General features: G+C 45.3%; 1 protein-coding gene across 1 annotated transcript in view; it reads right to left on the bottom strand.

Moving 5' to 3' along the window:
* LOC147727785 (uncharacterized) overlaps positions 1-22,207 on the bottom strand; it is a 1,253,841-nt gene that overhangs the window by 1,111,593 nt on the left and 120,041 nt on the right. The window contains exon 2 of the mRNA XM_086963180.1: positions 8,328-8,372. Within this exon, the coding sequence (XP_086819306.1) occupies positions 8,328-8,372 (45 nt within the window). The remainder of the gene's footprint in view (positions 1-8,327; positions 8,373-22,207) is intronic.

The raw sequence follows: 22,207 nt of genomic DNA, 5'->3' as shown, positions 1-22,207 counted from the left end.
GAGTCTCTGAATTAAACAGAATACTCTCACCCAGTCAAGAGATCAGGGCTAGATCCAACACCGTTTTTTAGCTCACTGCACCATCCCAGTTTCAGAACCTGACTGTATGCAAATTAGTCTGTTCCTGTCCCAGTGCATGATGGGAACAGGGCAAACCAAACTACAAAAGCCAATTCTTACACTGGGAAGGAAACTCAGACATGAGTCCCTTTCTCACTGCTCCATCAGGATTCAAGCAAGCCGGGCCGAAGAGGCTGAAATGCCAGAAACCGGTCCCCGGTAGCTTGTCTCCTTTCTGGTAAAGAATTGGCTTGGTAGTTTAGTCTGCCCTGTTCCCATGATGCACTGGGCCAGGGACAGACTGATTTGCATATAGCCAGATTCTGAGCTGGGATGGGGCAGTGAGATAAATAACGGTGATGGATCAAGCCCTGATCTTTGGACTGGGTAAGAGTGGTCTGCTCAATTCAGACACTCTGTTCATCACCACCCCCTTTTGTAAATCGATTTTGGCCACTATAGGTGTGGCAGGGTATACTCAGACATGAGTCCCTTTCTCACTGCTCCATCAGGATTCAAGCAAGCCGGGCCGAAGAGGCTGAAATGCCAGAAACCGGTCCCCGGTAGCTTGTCTCCTTTCTGGTAAAGAATTGGCTTGGTAGTTTAGTCTGCCCTGTTCCCATGATGCACTGGGCCAGGGACAGACTGATTTGCATATAGCCAGATTCTGAGCTGGGATGGGGCAGTGAGATAAATAACGGTGATGGATCAAGCCCTGATCTTTGGACTGGGTAAGAGTGGTCTGCTCAATTCAGACACTCTGTTCATCACCACCCCCTTTTGTAAATCGATTTTGGCCACTATAGGTGTGGCAGGGTATACTCAGACATGAGTCCCTTTCTCACTGCTCCATCAGGATTCAAGCAAGCCGGGCCGAAGAGGCTGAAATGCCAGAAACCGGTCCCCGGTAGCTTGTCTCCTTTCTGGTAAAGAATTGGCTTGGTAGTTTAGTCTGCCCTGTTCCCATGATGCACTGGGCCAGGGACAGACTGATTTGCATATAGCCAGATTCTGAGCTGGGATGGGGCAGTGAGATAAATAACGGTGATGGATCAAGCCCTGATCTTTGGACTGGGTAAGAGTGGTCTGCTCAATTCAGACACTCTGTTCATCACCACCCCCTTTTGTAAATCGATTTTGGCCACTATAGGTGTGGCAGGGTATACTCAGACATGAGTCCCTTTCTCACTGCTCCATCAGGATTCAAGCAAGCCGGGCCGAAGAGGCTGAAATGCCAGAAACCGGTCCCCGGTAGCTTGTCTCCTTTCTGGTAAAGAATTGGCTTGGTAGTTTAGTCTGCCCTGTTCCCATGATGCACTGGGCCAGGGACAGACTGATTTGCATATAGCCAGATTCTGAGCTGGGATGGGGCAGTGAGATAAATAACGGTGATGGATCAAGCCCTGATCTTTGGACTGGGTAAGAGTGGTCTGCTCAATTCAGACACTCTGTTCATCACCACCCCCTTTTGTAAATCGATTTTGGCCACTATAGGTGTGGCAGGGTATACTCAGACATGAGTCCCTTTCTCACTGCTCCATCAGGATTCAAGCAAGCCGGGCCGAAGAGGCTGAAATGCCAGAAACCGGTCCCCGGTAGCTTGTCTCCTTTCTGGTAAAGAATTGGCTTGGTAGTTTAGTCTGCCCTGTTCCCATGATGCACTGGGCCAGGGACAGACTGATTTGCATATAGCCAGATTCTGAGCTGGGATGGGGCAGTGAGATAAATAACGGTGATGGATCAAGCCCTGATCTTTGGACTGGGTAAGAGTGGTCTGCTCAATTCAGACACTCTGTTCATCACCACCCCCTTTTGTAAATCGATTTTGGCCACTATAGGTGTGGCAGGGTATACTCAGACATGAGTCCCTTTCTCACTGCTCCATCAGGATTCAAGCAAGCCGGGCCGAAGAGGCTGAAATGCCAGAAACCGGTCCCCGGTAGCTTGTCTCCTTTCTGGTAAAGAATTGGCTTGGTAGTTTAGTCTGCCCTGTTCCCATGATGCACTGGGCCAGGGACAGACTGATTTGCATATAGCCAGATTCTGAGCTGGGATGGGGCAGTGAGATAAATAACGGTGATGGATCAAGCCCTGATCTTTGGACTGGGTAAGAGTGGTCTGCTCAATTCAGACACTCTGTTCATCACCACCCCCTTTTGTAAATCGATTTTGGCCACTATAGGTGTGGCAGGGTATACTCAGACATGAGTCCCTTTCTCACTGCTCCATCAGGATTCAAGCAAGCCGGGCCGAAGAGGCTGAAATGCCAGAAACCGGTCCCCGGTAGCTTGTCTCCTTTCTGGTAAAGAATTGGCTTGGTAGTTTAGTCTGCCCTGTTCCCATGATGCACTGGGCCAGGGACAGACTGATTTGCATATAGCCAGATTCTGAGCTGGGATGGGGCAGTGAGATAAATAACGGTGATGGATCAAGCCCTGATCTTTGGACTGGGTAAGAGTGGTCTGCTCAATTCAGACACTCTGTTCATCACCACCCCCTTTTGTAAATCGATTTTGGCCACTATAGGTGTGGCAGGGTATACTCAGACATGAGTCCCTTTCTCACTGCTCCATCAGGATTCAAGCAAGCCGGGCCGAAGAGGCTGAAATGCCAGAAACCGGTCCCCGGTAGCTTGTCTCCTTTCTGGTAAAGAATTGGCTTGGTAGTTTAGTCTGCCCTGTTCCCATGATGCACTGGGCCAGGGACAGACTGATTTGCATATAGCCAGATTCTGAGCTGGGATGGGGCAGTGAGATAAATAACGGTGATGGATCAAGCCCTGATCTTTGGACTGGGTAAGAGTGGTCTGCTCAATTCAGACACTCTGTTCATCACCACCCCCTTTTGTAAATCGATTTTGGCCACTATAGGTGTGGCAGGGTATACTCAGACATGAGTCCCTTTCTCACTGCTCCATCAGGATTCAAGCAAGCCGGGCCGAAGAGGCTGAAATGCCAGAAACCGGTCCCCGGTAGCTTGTCTCCTTTCTGGTAAAGAATTGGCTTGGTAGTTTAGTCTGCCCTGTTCCCATGATGCACTGGGCCAGGGACAGACTGATTTGCATATAGCCAGATTCTGAGCTGGGATGGGGCAGTGAGATAAATAACGGTGATGGATCAAGCCCTGATCTTTGGACTGGGTAAGAGTGGTCTGCTCAATTCAGACACTCTGTTCATCACCACCCCCTTTTGTAAATCGATTTTGGCCACTATAGGTGTGGCAGGGTATACTCAGACATGAGTCCCTTTCTCACTGCTCCATCAGGATTCAAGCAAGCCGGGCCGAAGAGGCTGAAATGCCAGAAACCGGTCCCCGGTAGCTTGTCTCCTTTCTGGTAAAGAATTGGCTTGGTAGTTTAGTCTGCCCTGTTCCCATGATGCACTGGGCCAGGGACAGACTGATTTGCATATAGCCAGATTCTGAGCTGGGATGGGGCAGTGAGATAAATAACGGTGATGGATCAAGCCCTGATCTTTGGACTGGGTAAGAGTGGTCTGCTCAATTCAGACACTCTGTTCATCACCACCCCCTTTTGTAAATCGATTTTGGCCACTATAGGTGTGGCAGGGTATACTCAGACATGAGTCCCTTTCTCACTGCTCCATCAGGATTCAAGCAAGCCGGGCCGAAGAGGCTGAAATGCCAGAAACCGGTCCCCGGTAGCTTGTCTCCTTTCTGGTAAAGAATTGGCTTGGTAGTTTAGTCTGCCCTGTTCCCATGATGCACTGGGCCAGGGACAGACTGATTTGCATATAGCCAGATTCTGAGCTGGGATGGGGCAGTGAGATAAATAACGGTGATGGATCAAGCCCTGATCTTTGGACTGGGTAAGAGTGGTCTGCTCAATTCAGACACTCTGTTCATCACCACCCCCTTTTGTAAATCACTTTTAGAAAGTTGGCATGTTTTTGCTTACCCATTTTGTGCTTCTTCCAGTTTCTGGAACACCCATTTGGTTGGCTGACAGTTGGCTTTGTGATTTCACTCTAGACTGCCACATACAAAGAGAACTGAGGTGTGTCCTGCATATCCTGATGGCCCATCATCAGGCTGATGAGCCTTCTTGAGCTAGAGTGGTGGTAGGAGCTGACACCTGCATTTGAATAGGGCTACGCCTGTCTTCACACAAAGAGTTTCCTGCTCCATGTAGTGTGTCTGGAGACCGGGCAGGGGAAGGCACGCTCTTGAGCACTACAAAAAAATTATTTTGAGGTTTGCCTACTTCAAAGTCTGAAATAGGTATAAGTACTGGACCTCTGACACCATATACTCAGAACATTTATGGATTGATGACATTCCTGCCAGTAAGAAGAACTGTGTTGCTGTCAGTAGGGACTACCACTTTGTTACATGCTTTGATGTGAAGGTCTGCTGCTAGCTGCTTCTATCCTAGCAGTGAAAGAACTGGACCTTCCTTTTTATATCCTGCTTTCCAAGTTTCTCAAAGGGCTTGAACTGAGCTTGCCTCCAGTCTCAGGGACATCACAGACTATAATCTACATCCCCCAGGCATTCTGCTTGGAACCCATACATGCAAGGGGTGCCAAATCTAGTTCTCGGTTCTTGGAGGTGACTTTGAGTGAAAAACCAAGAAATCTAAGTATAGACTCCAGGTGTCATGTCGGAACCGGCGCATTCCTTCAAGAACTGATGCATGTCCACTGACTGCACCAAACCTGTGATCTCCACACTCTGAGTGCGCAACGCATTGACTGCCACAACATTGCAGGCCCCAACTTTTTGCTGCAGCCCCTCTGAAGAATCGACGCTGAGTGAGAATCAAGCACCACATCACCTAGGTCGGTGATGCCTTGCTCTGACGCAGCATCTGTTTCGTCACAAAAGGAATTGATGCAGCATGGATGTCACTGTTCTGATTTCTACATGGCGCCTGCCTCAACATGCAAGAAATCATTTCAGTGCTGATGCATTCTACCCGGATATCAGCACATCATCGACAACGCAGTAAGGAGCCAAGGACTCCACCGGCAATCGATGCATCACCTCCCCTGCGTCTCACGTCATCTTTGCTCCAACGACCTGGCACCCCCTAAGTAATTGATGCTTCAACTGCCTTCTTGATGCTCATCTCCCCTGCATTATGCATCATCTTTTACCAAATGCCAGGTACTTTGTGGATTTGTCTCAGTCAATCACGCTCAGATAGCCCCAGCCTGTGCAATCTGTTTCCAAACCCTATATTTTGTATTTAATATTGCAAAATTAATATCTTCACTTATGCTTGGGGGATTTGTATCATTTTGGTATTGTTTTAATCAAATAAATATTGGTTTGTTTTCTAAAGTGAAGTGGCATCCTTTTATGGTGGTATCACTGTGTTACTGTGTGCGATTGTATGCATACATTCTTTACACGTTGCCTCTGGGATAAGCCTGACTGCTCTGTGCCAAGCTACCAAGGGATTGAGCAGAGGTTATTTTAGGTGTGTAACTTACTTACCCTGTCTAGAGTGAGGGTCCCTACTTAGACAATGTGCATACCACTGCCAACTAGAGACCCCATTTCGAACAGGCAAGAAAGAAAGAAGTGCGCTGCAGGGTACTCAGAGGAATGTTGTACAACCATAGCTCATTTTTCAACAGCCAGTTTCTGAGAGGTGAGCAGACATCACCTGATGTTCCTAGAAGTGCATTCCAATTTTTCAGCCCCAAGAAGAGCATTCAGGTGAGGTAAAACTGTTGGACTCCCAACGTCCACAGGGCCACAGCCTGTCCTTGCTAGTTATTGACAGAAACTGCACCTCCTTGATTGCAGTTGCCAAGGCAGGATCAAGCTGTCAATGTATGTCAGAATCAGCCTATGCATAACCACAACTGTCAAGCATCATAATTGGGCTGTGCCCGGCTACAAATGCCAAGTGTTTTGATCGACCTGTGCATGACAACACCTGTCCAGAAGGGATCAGCATGTGCATGGGTGCAACAGCCAGAAATGAAACCAGCCCATGTACCTTGCCTATGCAGGGCTGCAGCTACCAATGTCATGACCAGCCAGAAGAGACTGTATCCACAATGGTGTCATCTGGACTGATCAGGATGCCAAATGGACCTACTGGTTGCAGCGTTGGTCAATCACCAAGAACTAAAAGTGAGAGACACTCACAGATGGCCTAGTAGGGCCATTGTTAAGCCAGAACTGCCTTCATGTATTTCAGGATTATTAAAAACTGTAGCTAACATTAATTCATGCTGCTCCTGCATACCTTAAGGCAAAGGTTGAGCTCCCAGAACCAGGATGGCACCTGGACAATAAGTAGAGCAGGGAGCAAGAGGGGAGCGGCCAGCACTGCCTGAATGGCATCCAGCAACACCACATTGTTTCTTGTGGATAGTAGAGAATAGTATTGGATTCCACGGTGTATTAAAGTAATTCTCTTTATTGTAACAGATAAAGACTGCACTGGACATTCCTTTATTGGAAAGTTTGAGTACTCTAAGCTTGAACACCCCCCCACAACCTTCATGAGAAGGCAGCGATACCCGGCATCACTACCACTGAGAGTCAACTGCAGCATCCGTTGTACTTAGCCCAGTTTGCAGAGCCATACTAGGACAGACCCAGGACATCAGAGGGCAATAGTTGAAACTCCCATAAGCTGGACTCAGAAGCCCCTGCTTGCCCTGTGCCTCCCACAATGAGAGTCTGATAGTAGTACATGACCGGCACAACTGTACAAGAAGATTTCTAAATGTAGAAATCTCAGATTTTTACCGATGACAATTGTCATGTTAAGTTACTGGAACAGTTTCTTTGTGAAATGGCTCATATTCCAGGATATGTGGTTACTCTTATCAGAGAAGGCTTGTCATTCATCAGTGGAATCAGGAAGGCTTTCAAGTTATCTGGTGATGTTGAGGACCCACTCCTGTCAATGTTTGAGGGCCCCATCAATGACCTAGCGGGGATCCAAGTTGCACCGGACTGAAGAGCCTGAATCAGGGCTAAACAGGTCTTGAGTCGCTTGTTTTCCAGTTCATGGAGGACTTGGCCTGGCAGTTTGGGCTGGACTGTTTCTATTGGAGCGGGGACAAGCGTGATTTGCATATGGTTGGGTCCAAACTGAGGTAGCATGGTGGGCTAGGGAAATATGGGTTGGAATTCTATACAAAGCGATTTTCAGAGGTTAGACTTATTTTGAGAATTCCTCTGATCACCTTTGGTGTTCTTATGGGTATCTCTGTCTCAGTACTTGAGGTGGAAATGAAGATGAGGATTGATTTATGGTGCCATGCAGACCTTACCTGAGATATTACACCAAGGGCACTCATACAAGTTGTTACAGGCTGATTTCACAAGAAGAACTGAGAACCAAAGCCAAATTGGTTCCATGACATGATAAAAATCAAGTGTGGTGAAGTGGCATGACCGTGGGTGGGTTTAAAATGAAAGGGCAGGAGAGACACTTGTGAGCTGTTAAGGAGTGATTTGTGCTTGGTGGCAAACATTTGGCATCTAGTGGGTTTAGTTGGCTTAGTTGGTACTGAGGTGTATAATTTAGGCCAAGCTCCCCTGAAGGTCTACACTTAAATAACCTTGAGGGGAAATTGAATTGCCTTAACTACAATAGTTAAAAAAATAGAAACATTAGCAAAATACTTCAGGTAGAGCAGGGAGGAGCTCTTGGAATCAGGCAAATGAGGCTCAGACCAGTCTAACAAAGAAGCTGGAAAGGTACTATAACTTTTGGAAAATCAAACACAATCAAAGAACGGAGGCTTTAGTGCGGATGACAGGTTAACATTAAGGCAAGGAGAAGGCAAGTAGAGGTAAACACAGAAAAAATAAATCAAGGAGTCATTGATTTGCGTGGAGAGCAAAACCAAAGAACGTATCTTGCTGAAGCTGTAGCAATAAAGATGAGGGATTGGTCCCACTGCATTTTGCACTATGAAATCATAACATGCTATAATATTACTGTGGTCTTTTAGCAGGTGCGGTTTCAGCAATCCTGAAAATACTCATATAACATCTGCCTGTTCGTCTTTATTAAAGTTTTAGATTTTCTCTGCATAAAAATTTAGAAAATCACAATTTATAGATGACAACTAACTGAAAGCTGGCGGCCATTGTAAAATACATTTGTTAGAAAAAGTCTAATACATCAGTTTACACTAACCAGCCCTAGTTGTTTTCGATATTTAGGAGGGGGAAATATTAATCGACATAGCAGAGCCCAAAAAATGAAAACAAAATAATACATTCAGTTTGATCATTATTCACAAAAAAAAGTTGGGTGCCAGATTTACCTTGAAAGTCCCACAGTAAGTCACCGCTGTCGCTGCATCGTCTACCTACGTATCGTGAATTTATAAACAAAACAATGTATTATTACTATATACAAACACTGTGGAAATACGATAAATAATATGATAAAACATCACCTTTACACAGTGGTCGAAGTGGGGGAAAAAAAGTAGGGGAGCTCTGGGAGGAGACTTCGAGGGCGGGGCTAACCCAAGGATTCGATCAGTGGGCAAGTCAGAGGTGTGGCCAGAATGTGCCAAACATCCCATTTTTAGTATTTGTTTGGCATTTAACCGACCAGATACAGTTTATTGTGTTATTTAATTCAGCCAATGGATTCACTTGATTATTTAAGGTTTAATAGGAGTTATTGACATTTAAATACATTCACAAAGTGGGATACATTTCCAATCAAATAATGTCCCGAATACGCTAAAAAATTGAATCACAACCCATTTGTCTCCAAGCCATGCAGTTTCTCTCATTAGAACTTCTCCTCCCTTCTTCCACAAGAGCACTTCAAACATGAATGGCAAAATATCCTAGTTTGTAAATGTTTTCTATATAATTATGGGTCTGCCATATTTGCCACAGAATACATCATCCACTGCATAATCTTATGGTTTTAACTAATCATTTTTGTAGCTCAAACGGATAAAAAGTTACTAAAAAACGTGACTTGAGTTGCTGCAAAGTGGACGGCCCTTTGCAAAGGTTGACTGATCACCTTTCTCACTGCTGCATTTGTATGTTATACTGATACTAATGAGGCAGACAATTTGCAGAGATTTAACATGTGAAAAATGTCTAAATATTAAAGTATAAGAAAATATATTGCATTACGCTGCAGACTTTTTTTTTTGCAAAATGCACTCAACACTGCAGCATCATTTTGTAGCACATGTTAAAAGTGCTTGTGCATAAAGCAGAGAGACTGTGAAGTTTGCAGACTTATTTTGGTGTGCGTGCAAATCCTGTATTGCCGATCCTTGGTGAGTTGCAGCTACTACAGCTGAACCAGGCCAATGGAGGTACAATGGGTGAGGTGGACTGGCCTCGATGGCAGGGCTGGCTTTAGTGCTGTGGCGCCCTGTGCAACAATGTTTGCTGGTGCCCTCAATGATCACCTACGGCTCGGACTCCCTCACTACCACCCTTTAACAGTACCCCTCGAATCTCCATAACCACACTCTTTCTCAGATGCATTTAATTTGATTTACAGCGCCACTCATACCAGTGTACAGTGTCAGAGCACTTTACATCTCACACACACTACACAGAGACAATCATTTATATGTGTGTAAATCACTGTATAGGAAATGTTACATACGACAAAGGACTACAAGGTGTGGAAGCCCCATGACAACCATACTAGCAGGCAGTATAGTTTCATAGCTCACTGTTCTATGTTAGGATTTTAACGTATAAACTGCAAGCAACACAAGGAACAAAAGGATCTATCTGACAAAAGCAGTAACCTACTAACCTACTAACTTAGTTAATGTTATGTGCACTTTGTGATCTGCATAGTACATGCTCTTTGCAGCAGGCACATTAACCCTCTGTGCTAACTTTCCAGTAGTCAACCCTTCCACTAGACAAAACTCTGATCTCTCTCTAGGAAAAACATTAAACACCGAAGTTATCATGACATTTTTATTGTTGCTAAAAATTGCTGGAGGCCAAGAAGGAGGCTGCAAGCTTTTTTAAAACCATAATATACTTGCAACACTACACACCCACTCAAAATAGGTACCTAGTACGGCCACACCATTTGCACTGCCCTAACCTGCTCAAGGTTAATGTGACCTTAATGACAGTCACAGTGACTGGATCACTGTTGCTCTAGGGTGTGCTGCTTCGTAAGCCTTGAGGTAATATAAATTTTATGGTCATGTTGTGTTCCCTAGCGAGTACCCCACCGACTCCATGTACGAGTTAAAAGTGCATGTAACTTCCCTCCTGTACCAGCTATGAAGACGCAAATACATTTGCGTCCAACGTTAACTTGTCCTCTTTCAGACCCACCATGAATGGGTTTGATGGTCCGTTCCTAAGTATGCTATGCCAACGTCTTTTTGAAGTGTACTCCTACGTTTTTCAGCCTGACTGAAAGTAGGCCCTGAATCTCTGCCATCGAGCCTCTTTTCTGGCTTCTGACTGCGAGGGCCTCTGCCCAAGCAGCCCCCGTACCCGTGAACTCTGACTTACTTCTAGCGCGGCCCTCCGTGCTCAGCTCAGCCTGCTGCCTGCCAAGATTGACTATAACCTTCGAGTTATCTGTTTTCCTCCCCGAAGATACATTCCAGCCTACTAGCTTCAGTAAACATCCTTCCTCAGCTACAGGGCTAAAGGGCCGACCTGTCTTTATGCAAGTAATTCATAGCCTCTGTTGCCATGCTTCCATGGAAGGCCCCGTGCCCCCACGCTTCTCATACAGACACTCAGGCGCTTATACACGCACTCACAGCAAGTATAGAATAGCTTCTGCTCTAGAGACCTTTCTGCCCAGATAGCTTAGTTCCTAAACATCAGATATCAGATATGATAGAAGCACAAGTTGATCTGACATGCCAGACTTCTGTCTCTTCCCGTCAGTGTAAATGTCAAGTCCCCTGCACCCCGTCTATCACACGTCATGCAGCTGCGCACGCATCCAAGCTTCCGATTTCTGCTGACATTGCAACATTCTGTTAGCACTACCCCTTGGTGCCACCCACTTGCGTCACCTATCAGTGACGTTTCTAGCACACACGCCTAGTTACGCCTAGCTTACGCCTCTTGATGATGTACTAGCACCACGTGTATACTGTTATCTTGTCTTCTCTCAGCTGTTACGCCTCTTACATTGAACATTATGATGTAAATCAAGTATATAAGCTATGTATTGTCAATAAACGTCGGCGCGCTCATCTATCCCTTCTGACACCCTGTGTGGTGGTCAGAACATGATATCCTGATTCCTTTATGAGGAATAAAACCCTTAGAAACTCTTGCACCACGGACTCTGTTTTCCTTCATTCCGATTGAGTTATTATTGATTAAGTACTTACCTGCATAGAAATTAAGAGAGTAAATTAATTATTTACATCATTTTGGCGCCCGAACAGGGACCCCTCCCCCACCTCACGCGCCGGAAGGTGCGTTGCAATCCGTGTCCCCTGCCATCAGTTAGACGGACAACACGTGTACTGGCAGGATTTCCTGCATCCCCCTCTGACACACGGAGGTGACGAAGACTGCGATCAGTGCCCAGACGAGGCGGTGAGGAGTGCGGAGGATCCCGACCAGAGCCCAGCCGAAGGAAGCAAGGTCCGAGGTGTGAAGAGGCCCACCAGTTTTCCGAAGTTTTCCGAAGTTTTCCGAAGTTCCGAGTCGAGTCCAGTCGAGTTTTCCGAGGCCTTCTGTTTTCCGTGCTTCCCGGTGAGTACCATTGCTGGGTCGTATCTAGACGGGTTTGGGTACGCAAGTCCGGTCTGCACTGTTTTTAGGCAGTGTATCTGTACTGTTTAGCAGTATATAAAGTATTCCGAATTTCTGCACTGTTACAGCAGTGTATCTGTATCGTTGAGCGGTACATTCAGACTAGGGGGAAGTTAACTATGTCTTTAAATGTTTCATGTGATTAATGTCGTGGTATGAATGTGATTGTTTTTGTGCATTATTGTGTTTTTGTATAAATAGTTACAGTTGACATTAAGTATCAAGGATCAAGCATTCCAGTATCAAGTAGGCACAATGCCGTTTTTCAACAAATTAAAGCAGATAGGAACTAGGAAAGGGATGTTAGAGGAAGAGATTCCAATCCCCCCTAGGGACACTCCAGGTAATTTTATGTATAATAAACATGGCATAGACGCCATCCTGTATCTAGAGTTATGGACCGATTATACCAAGCACTTAGAGGAAAGATACCGATGGCCAGTTAACGGAACATGGGATGCCGAGTGCATCATAAAGGTAGAAGAAATATTACGGAAAAAGAAAGCTAGACAATCTCAGAAAGACGCCATAGAATTTTGGCGTAAGGAATCACGTAAACGTGCTGATAGAGCACTCCGTAGAGAAGACAGGCTTAAAGAATCAGAAAAAGCCCAAGAAAACGAATTAGTTACTGAGGGAATTCGAGTAAAAGTAGAACAAATAGACCGTATCCAAAATAGCAAAGTGAACAACATGTATCTTTTGGCCGATGGTACCCCTGACGCCATTTCAGAAATACCGAAAAATTTGCCGTCACCATTAGTTCCAACTAAAGTAATGCATAAGACTACTAAAGACATATTCCTAAATTCATATCTCGAAGATGTAGCGCCAGCTTACACCAATCTGCCTGTTCGTGCCCTGCCTACTGACAGGGCCGGGGGTGGTACTGCCCCCCAAGATCACTCTCAGCCGACACCGAAAAAGACTAGTTCCGTTCCGCCAGCTCCGCCACTTCCCTCACCTAAAACCGAGTTACCGAAACCACTTCAATCAGATCCTACTAAAAGACAAATTCAGATACTGACTACACACAGAGATAATGCCCAAGCTTCCGCTTCAGGAGGTGCGACCGCGGGTCTTCAGACCCCGCCACCGACTCACAGATTAAATCTCAGAGGTATGCAGAGTCCTCTTACGTACAGATCCCCCCGTTCTTCTAATTCATCCCGTCTAGATGCACTAAAAGAAAATATGTCAGTTTGTAGATACGATCCAGAACCTGGACAGGACGACTTAATGGTATTAGCGTCTTTACGGTTAAGATCTGCTACTGATAGTTTGTTATGTTATGCAGGAATGAAGGAGCACCTAGATAGAATATATGAGTTCGTTCAAACGGGAAAGGACCCCGACAGTATTAAGGATGCCCTGGAGAAACAGAAAGTTACCATGCAAGCACTGATACTACGATTTTTCATAAATTGTCTAATAAGAGAACGAGACAGGCCCGGAACAGAGCAGAGTGAATTAGATGCATTGAACAAGTGGGGTCAAAATATAGCCGACGGAAAACATGACAGACAAAATTGCATAGAGGCCATGTATAAAAAGATTAAGAAGGCAGTGATAGCAGTACACGACAAAGAGAAAGAAAAGGCTCCCTCCGAGGAGGAAGAAGAATCTGAAGAACTAGAACCAACTACAAGCACTATAGCATATGTAGGTAAGGGAACTTATCTTAGGAAGGGTATCCGTCCAGAAAGCAAGAGAGTTTTCTTCTCTGCCTTAACGAATCCGAATTCTGCTGAGCATCAGTTCCAGGAAACTGATAAACGGCTTCGAGATCGAGTTGGGTACCATGTACTCAATTCTATGGATGAACAAGAATTAGCCCGATCTGCGGTATCATGGGCCGAAAATGCAGACATATATAATGATGACACCGTAGCACAGACATTTCTGAACCTCTCCCCCGACGAACAGAAATTAGCAGGGGTATATATGATTCAGCACCTTCTCATTAAGTACAGAAAACATTATTCCGATCCAGGTCCCTTACATGAGACACTAGAAGCACTACTGATGGATAGATGGAGAGGCCTAAGCACTAAATTAGTTCAAATAATTCTAGAACAACGACGCAGATATGATACCTTTGTAAGTCCTGAATATGTTCCCGCCCCACCCCCAGAAAGGAAAATGTACCATATGCAGTGCGGGAGTGGTATTGAAAGTCAGAACCCCTTACGAGAAGTGCACCCTGTCATGGGTGAGGATAAAACTTTGAAACGCGTGTATGTACACACGCCTCTGACTAAGTTAGAACTGTTAGAAATGAAGAAATTAGTACCATGCCATGATAAAGACCCTGCAGGTTTCCATAGAGAGCTTAAAGACATGTTATTAATGGGGGACTACACATATGATGATATCATGAAAATGTTGAAAGTATTATTGCCTACGGGTATATTCGAGAAATTAAAGGAAAAGGACTGGGAGGTGGGAGACGCAAAGATTGCCTGGGCAGAAATAGAAGACGAAGAGAAAAAACGGGTTCCAGGGTTAGGCCTTGGGGACAAAACTAAAGCATTACCAGGTTTAATAGTACAGGTCCTGCCCAGATTATTGACAACTAGAAAGGAGGATTGGGATGCAATCTCGTCCTGTAAACAGAAACATGATGAAGATACTAGCGACTTTTATTCTAGATTCGAGAAATGTTTTATTATCAATAGTGGCCTCCAGCCAAGTAGCGAGTCGTACCCACATCTTTTTGTATCAAAGTTAGTCGAGAATTCCCTACCGTTAGTTAAAAATAGAGTGTATAAAGTCGAGAGTACATGGCAAGCAAATACGCCATCCCAGATGTTACAAATGTTACAATATCACCAGAATAGAATTAGGGAAGAACAAGATCAGGAACAGAAGCGTATGAAAGACACGAAAATGAAAATGTTAGTAGCCCAGACGGTTCCATCCGACAGTCACAGAAAAGGTACGACCCAGACAAGTCACACTGCAGCTCCTGTTAAAGGGACATGCAATTATTGCAAGCAGCCAGGTCACTACGTACACGAATGTGCAGTTCTGAAACATAACATAGCGACAGGAAAAACTAAAGAGAGACCGCATCCTCCTAGACAAGACCATAACCAGCATCAGTCTACACAGAATACACAGCCCATGCATGCATCTGCACAGACAGCACAGACCGTAGCAGTACCACAGCCACAGCCCATTGCTGCAACTCAGCAAGTCTCACAACAGATGTACCAATATGCTCAGTCCGCTTACCCCGAATATTCCCGATATACATGAAACAGCCTAGAGAGGGAAGGTGGCTTGCCTCTTATCGAGATTCCTGTAGATCAAGAAGGTCCTTATGTACACAGTCAAGTATTGGGGAAAGATAGAAAGTTTTTAATTGACACAGGGGCAAGTCGCACTACAATAAGTCATGACGAAGTTCCAGGGGCACCCCTCTCAGGCTCACAAAACGTTTCCCTTGGGTTTTCAGGACAGCCTATTGTAAATGAAGTATCAGAACCAGTTCCCCTGGCTGTGGGTCCGTTATCACGCGTTACAGACCTGTTACTAACAAAATCATGTCCGGAAAATCTGTTAGGAATTAAAACACTGAAAGCTCTAGGAGCTATAATATGCTGCTCCCCGGAGGGGGTTAGACTCTTTCTACGGGATTTCAAGGGTCATTACGTTCTTCGTGAGTTTGACGTCAGATTGAAAAATGTACCTGATTACTTGTGGGCAAAAGGCCCAACTGATGTAGGATGTATGCACATTACACCATACCGTGTTACCCTCAAGACAGGTGTTGTATTACCCAGAATCAGACAATATAAGTTACCACCCGATGCTGTAGCGGCTTTACTGAAAATCATTGAAGAGCTCATTGCCCAAGGAGTGGTCGTCGAGACCGACTCCAATATCTGTAATTCACCCATCATTCCGATTCTTAAACGTACTGATCCCAATGCACCGCCAGTATATCGGCTGGTGATTGATCTTCGAGAATTGAATAAATGCATTATCCCACAGTATCCTGTGGTCCCCGATATATCATCTCTATTGACTGCTATTGATTCAGAAGCAACGTTCTTTACTGTAATTGATCTCAAGAACGCCTTCTTCAGCGTGCCTATTGATCCCGAGAGCCAATATCTCTTCGGATTCTGTTTAAATGGACGCAGTTTCAAATTTTCGCGCGCACCTCAAGGATTTACAGAAAGCCCCAGCATCTATAGTCAAGCACTGAAAAGACAACTAGATTGTATTCAAATGCCAGTTAACACCGCTTTACTACAATACGTCGATGATCTGCTGATCACCGCACGAAGTGAGCCCGAATGTGAAAAAGCATCACTGACAGTTTTACATTTCCTGGCTGACAAGGGACACAAGGTGTCTCCTTCGAAGCTACAATTCTGTGCTCAGCAAGTTGTGTACTTGGGTCACTTACTGTCCAAAGTGGGGAGACAGCTCACTCCCGATCGCATTCAGTTAATTGTGAACATGCCGCAACCCAAGACACAAAAGGAAGTGCGGGCCTTCATAGGCCTCACCTCGTACTGCAGACAATGGATTCCCCAGTATGCATTTTTAGCTAAACCACTCATCCAGTTAACGACACAGGAGGCAGCAACTTCGACTGTCCTCCCATGGACTCAGGAACACACACAAGCTTTTGAAGAATTAAAGAAAGTTTTATGCCAAGCACCAGTTTTAGCGACACCATGTTACAACAAACCGTTTACACTTTTTGTTACAGAACGTGATGGTACAGCGTTGTCTGTCCTCACTCAAGACCAAGCAGGTTCACATAAGCCTTGTGCTTATTTTTCTAGTACATTGGATTCAGTAGCTCAAGCACTCCCTGCGTGCTTAAAGTCAGTAGCAGCAACAGCGTTAGCAATAAGACAAAGTGATTCAATTGTTTTAGGTCATCAGTTAACAGTTCAAGTACCACATTCTGTAGAGGTTTTGTTAAACAGAACCCAGACTCAACACTTAACTATAGCACGACTGACAGGTTATGAATTAACACTATTCCAGCCACACATAGAAATCAGACGTTGCAGCATCCTGAACCCAGCAACACTGTTACCTACAGTTACGACAGATCCAGCTCCGCATGATTGTATAGAAATAATTAATGCAGTAACTAAGCCTAGACGAGACTTAACAGATGTCCCATTGACAAATCCAGACCTGACACTTTATGTGGATGGTTCATGCATGAGAACAAGTACAGGAGAATTAGTGGCCGCGTACGCCGTGACCACTGAAACTGAAATTAAAGAAACACATCGTATTGACACCCTGTCTGCTCAAGCAGCAGAGCTCATCGCTCTGACCCGAGCTTGTATTCTAGCCAAGAACAGAAATGTTAACATATACACAGATTCCCGCTATGCCTTCGGAGTTGTACACGACTTCGGAGTCCTCTGGCAAGAACGAGGTTTTCTGACTTCTCATGGGGCCAAGATACAACATGGCCCCCTCATTCAAGCACTGTTAGAAGCAATACATTTGCCCTCGGGCATATCAGTCATGAAGTGTAAGGCACATACCAAAGTCACAGATTCTGTTTCCCAGGGTAACGACCTGGCAGACCAGACAGCAAAACATACAGCATTGACTCACACCCAGACTACTGATGTGACAAAGACAATAGTACAAACACAGTGTATGACAGTTAGAGATCCCGCCCTAGACGTAATTGACATCCAGACACATGCTACTCCAGAGGAGATAAAGAAATGGACTGAACTAGGAGGGATTCAGACAGATCAAGGTTGGGTAACGAAGGGAAAATCTATATGGTTTCTCCCCGACTCAATGGTTCAAGTCATGATAAATACAGCACATAGTCCTGCCCATCTTGGAGAGAAAGCCATGTTAGACAGTTTACAGAATCTCTGGTACAACAAACACTTACGAGCAGCAGCAAAACAGAAAGTGCGTACTTGCATGATCTGTTGTCAGTTCAATCCAGGTAAAAGTGTCCCTGTTGAGCAAGGTGGATTCCATCCTCCCGATCACCCTTTTGAAGTCCTCCAGATGGATTATATCCAGATGAATAGCTGTAGAGGATTTAAGTATGTCCTTGTAATTGTTTGTGCTCTGTCCCGCTGGACCGAAGCATACCCAGTCCCAGACTACACTGCTCCGACCACTGCCAGACAGTTGGTTCGTGAATTCTTCCCACGGTACGGTTTGCCCCGTGTCGTGTATTCAGATAACGGACAGCCGTTCTCGTCCGAGCTGATGAAACAAGTTTCCCTCTTGCTAGGATATCAGTGGAGGTTCCACTGTGTCCGACATCCCGAAGCAGCTGGCCTTGTAGAAAGGCATAATCAGACACTAAAAATCCGTCTTGCCAAGATCTGTCAGGAAAAAGGGGTCGACTGGATAGTCGCCCTGCCCGTGGCACTATTCTACATGAGAATGGTTGCCCACTCAAGATCAGGGCTATCCCCGTACGAAGTGGTCTTTGGCAGACCGCCGAATATGTGGGGGACGCCCGTTCCGAAAAAGATCACTGATGTTGATTGTAACATGTTGACAGATTACCTTGCCTCCTTGATGTCTGCACTCCAATCATGTCGTTCACAGGTTGCCGCAGCCTTCCCTGACAACACCGATGTAAAGGCGCATGAGGTCCGTCCAGGGGACCTGGTACTCGTCAGGAACTTCGACCGGAAAAGTCCGCTGGAGCCCCGCTGGAAGTCTCCGAAGACCGTTCTGCTTACCACCAGGACCGCCGTGAAAATCGAGGGGAGAAAGGGGTGGGTCCACACGAGTCACATCAAGCTATGCAATGAACTAAAAAACGGACTGAAACAGGACTCTGACTCGTCCACCCCCACCAAAGACTGTGTTGAAGCACAAGACGTTACTGTGCCTAAAAGAGAAAAGACTCCTCAAGAACTTTTCCGTATGAAGCTTCGATCTAGCAAGTCAGACAGTTTAATTGTTTAAGTCCTCCCCTAGGTGAATCGGTTAAATAGTTTCTGACATGTATCCCCTAGATCGAGTTAGAGAGAGAGAGGAAAAGAGAAGAACATATTGCAAATCACTTCGTAGTCACTGCATAGTGACACTAATAATCATGTTTATTCTGAGCATTCTAATTATTATTGCCAGCATTCTGCTTCCTATGTACTGGCCTATTTTCAGGCGTGAACAATCTGCTTACAATGTCTCTGCTGAACACACTTTTAGTGAACTTCCTGCACATGAACTCTCTTACAGACTTGCGCTGCGCAACAATACATTCATTAGTATGTTACACCATTCCCATCAGACAAGTAATGTTACAGACTGTTGGATATGTGGCCGACTCCCTCCCTACCAGAATTACAAGGGAGCTCTGCCTCTCTTTCCGTACCCATTCACTCACAATGGCTCCTGTGGAGCATGGTTTAAAATAATTAATTCTTTAGATCCTGATATTGCTGTTTTCGATGGGGGCTGGGTTTGGGGAAACTTGAACTTAGTCCTGCTCAACGTCTGTTATCCTGATAAAGAGGGACTTCCCACTCGAATAGGAACTGATCTAGAAAATGAAGTATATGGATTAGGTAATTACACAATTAGCCTTATGATCCTCACTGTTGAATCTGAAACTGCTCCAGTTCTGCCCCATATGTTAGTACTACCAGTCACAGGTGAATTATGTGTTAGCAAGAAAGGTTCAGTACACGTAGGTCATAGTAAATGCACTACTGTGGTCGAGTTCAGTGACCATGGTAAATCGTCTTTTAAAGCTACCAGTCATTCCTACTTTGTTTGTGGTCATACCGCATACATACGTTTGCCTCCAGATTGGGACGGTACCTGTTACATTGCATTCCTTCTGCCACCTGTTTTCCTAGCTCCTCCTGATTACCATAGAAACACGAATCTAGCACCAAATAGACCCAAAAGAGATATTCCCCTTGTCGACTACACAGAAACGGCATGGGAACAGTACACTGATTTCAATAAAGGATTCTTTTTCTTCCTAGGACCTGTCCAAAACAGTAAATTAATACGCAGATTAACGAGAACACTTGAAGCAGTAGTGAACGAAACTGCCTCCGCTCTAGGTAACCTAACAGAGGAGCAGTCCGCTATACGGACTGTTGTCCTTCAAAATCGTCTTGTGATTGACGTCATCTTGGCAGATAGAGGTGGAGCCTGTAAGGTCATCGGGTCAAGTTGCTGTGTTTTCATTCCACAAAATGCACCATCTGTCTATCAAGCTATCACCCGTTTACATAAAATTGCAAATCAGATACATCAGAATCCAGGCACCTGGACTTGGTCCGGTTGGTTCTGGACTACGTTAACAGCTTGGGGATGGAAGATCTTATCCTTCCTAGGCATTGGTCTTGTTATAGTATTCAGTTGTTGCCTATGCCTGCAGTGTGGGCCAGCGATATGTGGACTGTGTGCCACATCCTGCATTGAGCATTCCAGTTGCCTCTCAAACAGTCAAAGAAAGAAAGACGAACATATAATGTTACAAGAACAAACCGATCGATTTATGAGGATCGATATATCATGAAGGGTCCGTAGGGAACAAGGAGGGAATGAGGTAATATAAATTTTATGGTCATGTTGTGTTCCCTAGCGAGTACCCCACCGACTCCATGTACGAGTTAAAAGTGCATGTAACTTCCCTCCTGTACCAGCTATGAAGACGCAAATACATTTGCGTCCAACGTTAACTTGTCCTCTTTCAGACCCACCATGAATGGGTTTGATGGTCCGTTCCTAAGTATGCTATGCCAACGTCTTTTTGAAGTGTACTCCTACGTTTTTCAGCCTGACTGAAAGTAGGCCCTGAATCTCTGCCATCGAGCCTCTTTTCTGGCTTCTGACTGCGAGGGCCTCTGCCCAAGCAGCCCCCGTACCCGTGAACTCTGACTTACTTCTAGCGCGGCCCTCCGTGCTCAGCTCAGCCTGCTGCCTGCCAAGATTGACTATAACCTTCGAGTTATCTGTTTTCCTCCCCGAAGATACATTCCAGCCTACTAGCTTCAGTAAACATCCTTCCTCAGCTACAGGGCTAAAGGGCCGACCTGTCTTTATGCAAGTAATTCATAGCCTCTGTTGCCATGCTTCCATGGAAGGCCCCGTGCCCCCACGCTTCTCATACAGACACTCAGGCGCTTATACACGCACTCACAGCAAGTATAGAATAGCTTCTGCTCTAGAGACCTTTCTGCCCAGATAGCTTAGTTCCTAAACATCAGATATCAGATATGATAGAAGCACAAGTTGATCTGACATGCCAGACTTCTGTCTCTTCCCGTCAGTGTAAATGTCAAGTCCCCTGCACCCCGTCTATCACACGTCATGCAGCTGCGCACGCATCCAAGCTTCCGATTTCTGCTGACATTGCAACATTCTGTTAGCACTACCCCTTGGTGCCACCCACTTGCGTCACCTATCAGTGACGTTTCTAGCACACACGCCTAGTTACGCCTAGCTTACGCCTCTTGATGATGTACTAGCACCACGTGTATACTGTTATCTTGTCTTCTCTCAGCTGTTACGCCTCTTACATTGAACATTATGATGTAAATCAAGTATATAAGCTATGTATTGTCAATAAACGTCGGCGCGCTCATCTATCCCTTCTGACACCCTGTGTGGTGGTCAGAACATGATATCCTGATTCCTTTATGAGGAATAAAACCCTTAGAAACTCTTGCACCACGGACTCTGTTTTCCTTCATTCCGATTGAGTTATTATTGATTAAGTACTTACCTGCATAGAAATTAAGAGAGTAAATTAATTATTTACATCAGCCTGCCCGCAAGACTGGAGATGAACTTCAGTATGGATTGTGGTGGACAGTCCTTCAAGGTTAACCCACAATTGACACCACAAGGGTACACCTGCTTGTGCTAAGATATCAGGCCTTCTAAGGTCTAGTTGGGCCTTCTAAGGTCTAGCATGGGAATATACTCCCTTAGCAGAGTAGTCTGGTCATGAAGGCTGAACCCGGTTCCCCAGTTCCAAATTCGACACCTCTGGGCATAGTGCCACATCCTCTCCCCCACTGAACACCATACTGCCCCACTGAGAGTAACTTGCAGTGCCTTCCGCTACAACTTAATTTTGCCCGCTATAAACACTTGGATGTGGCTCAATTCAAATTATGCACTTGATAAGAGTAATATGCTGCCTAAAAAAAAGTGAAAACAAACTCTCATAGGGAATGCAAGATTAAGTAAAGCATGTGAAATGTAAGATGCAGAAACAACGTGGTTACCTTAACGATCTGCCACTCACTATTCAGAAATCAGCGAGTGGTTTCACAAGAAAAGTTAAGGACATGACTACAGAGCCCTGAAGGGAACCGTTTCAATGTCCATTGCTTATATCCTTACAAAACATAGGCAGTATGGTTTAAAAATACCACATCCATAAACACAGAGCCAT

Source organism: Lissotriton vulgaris, chromosome 3_1 (genome assembly GCF_964263255.1).
Source record: "Lissotriton vulgaris chromosome 3_1, aLisVul1.2, whole genome shotgun sequence".
Lineage (NCBI taxonomy): Eukaryota > Metazoa > Chordata > Amphibia > Caudata > Salamandridae > Lissotriton > Lissotriton vulgaris.
The sequence above is the reverse complement of the archived record's forward strand: the minus strand, read 5'-3'. Positions and strand labels throughout refer to the sequence as shown.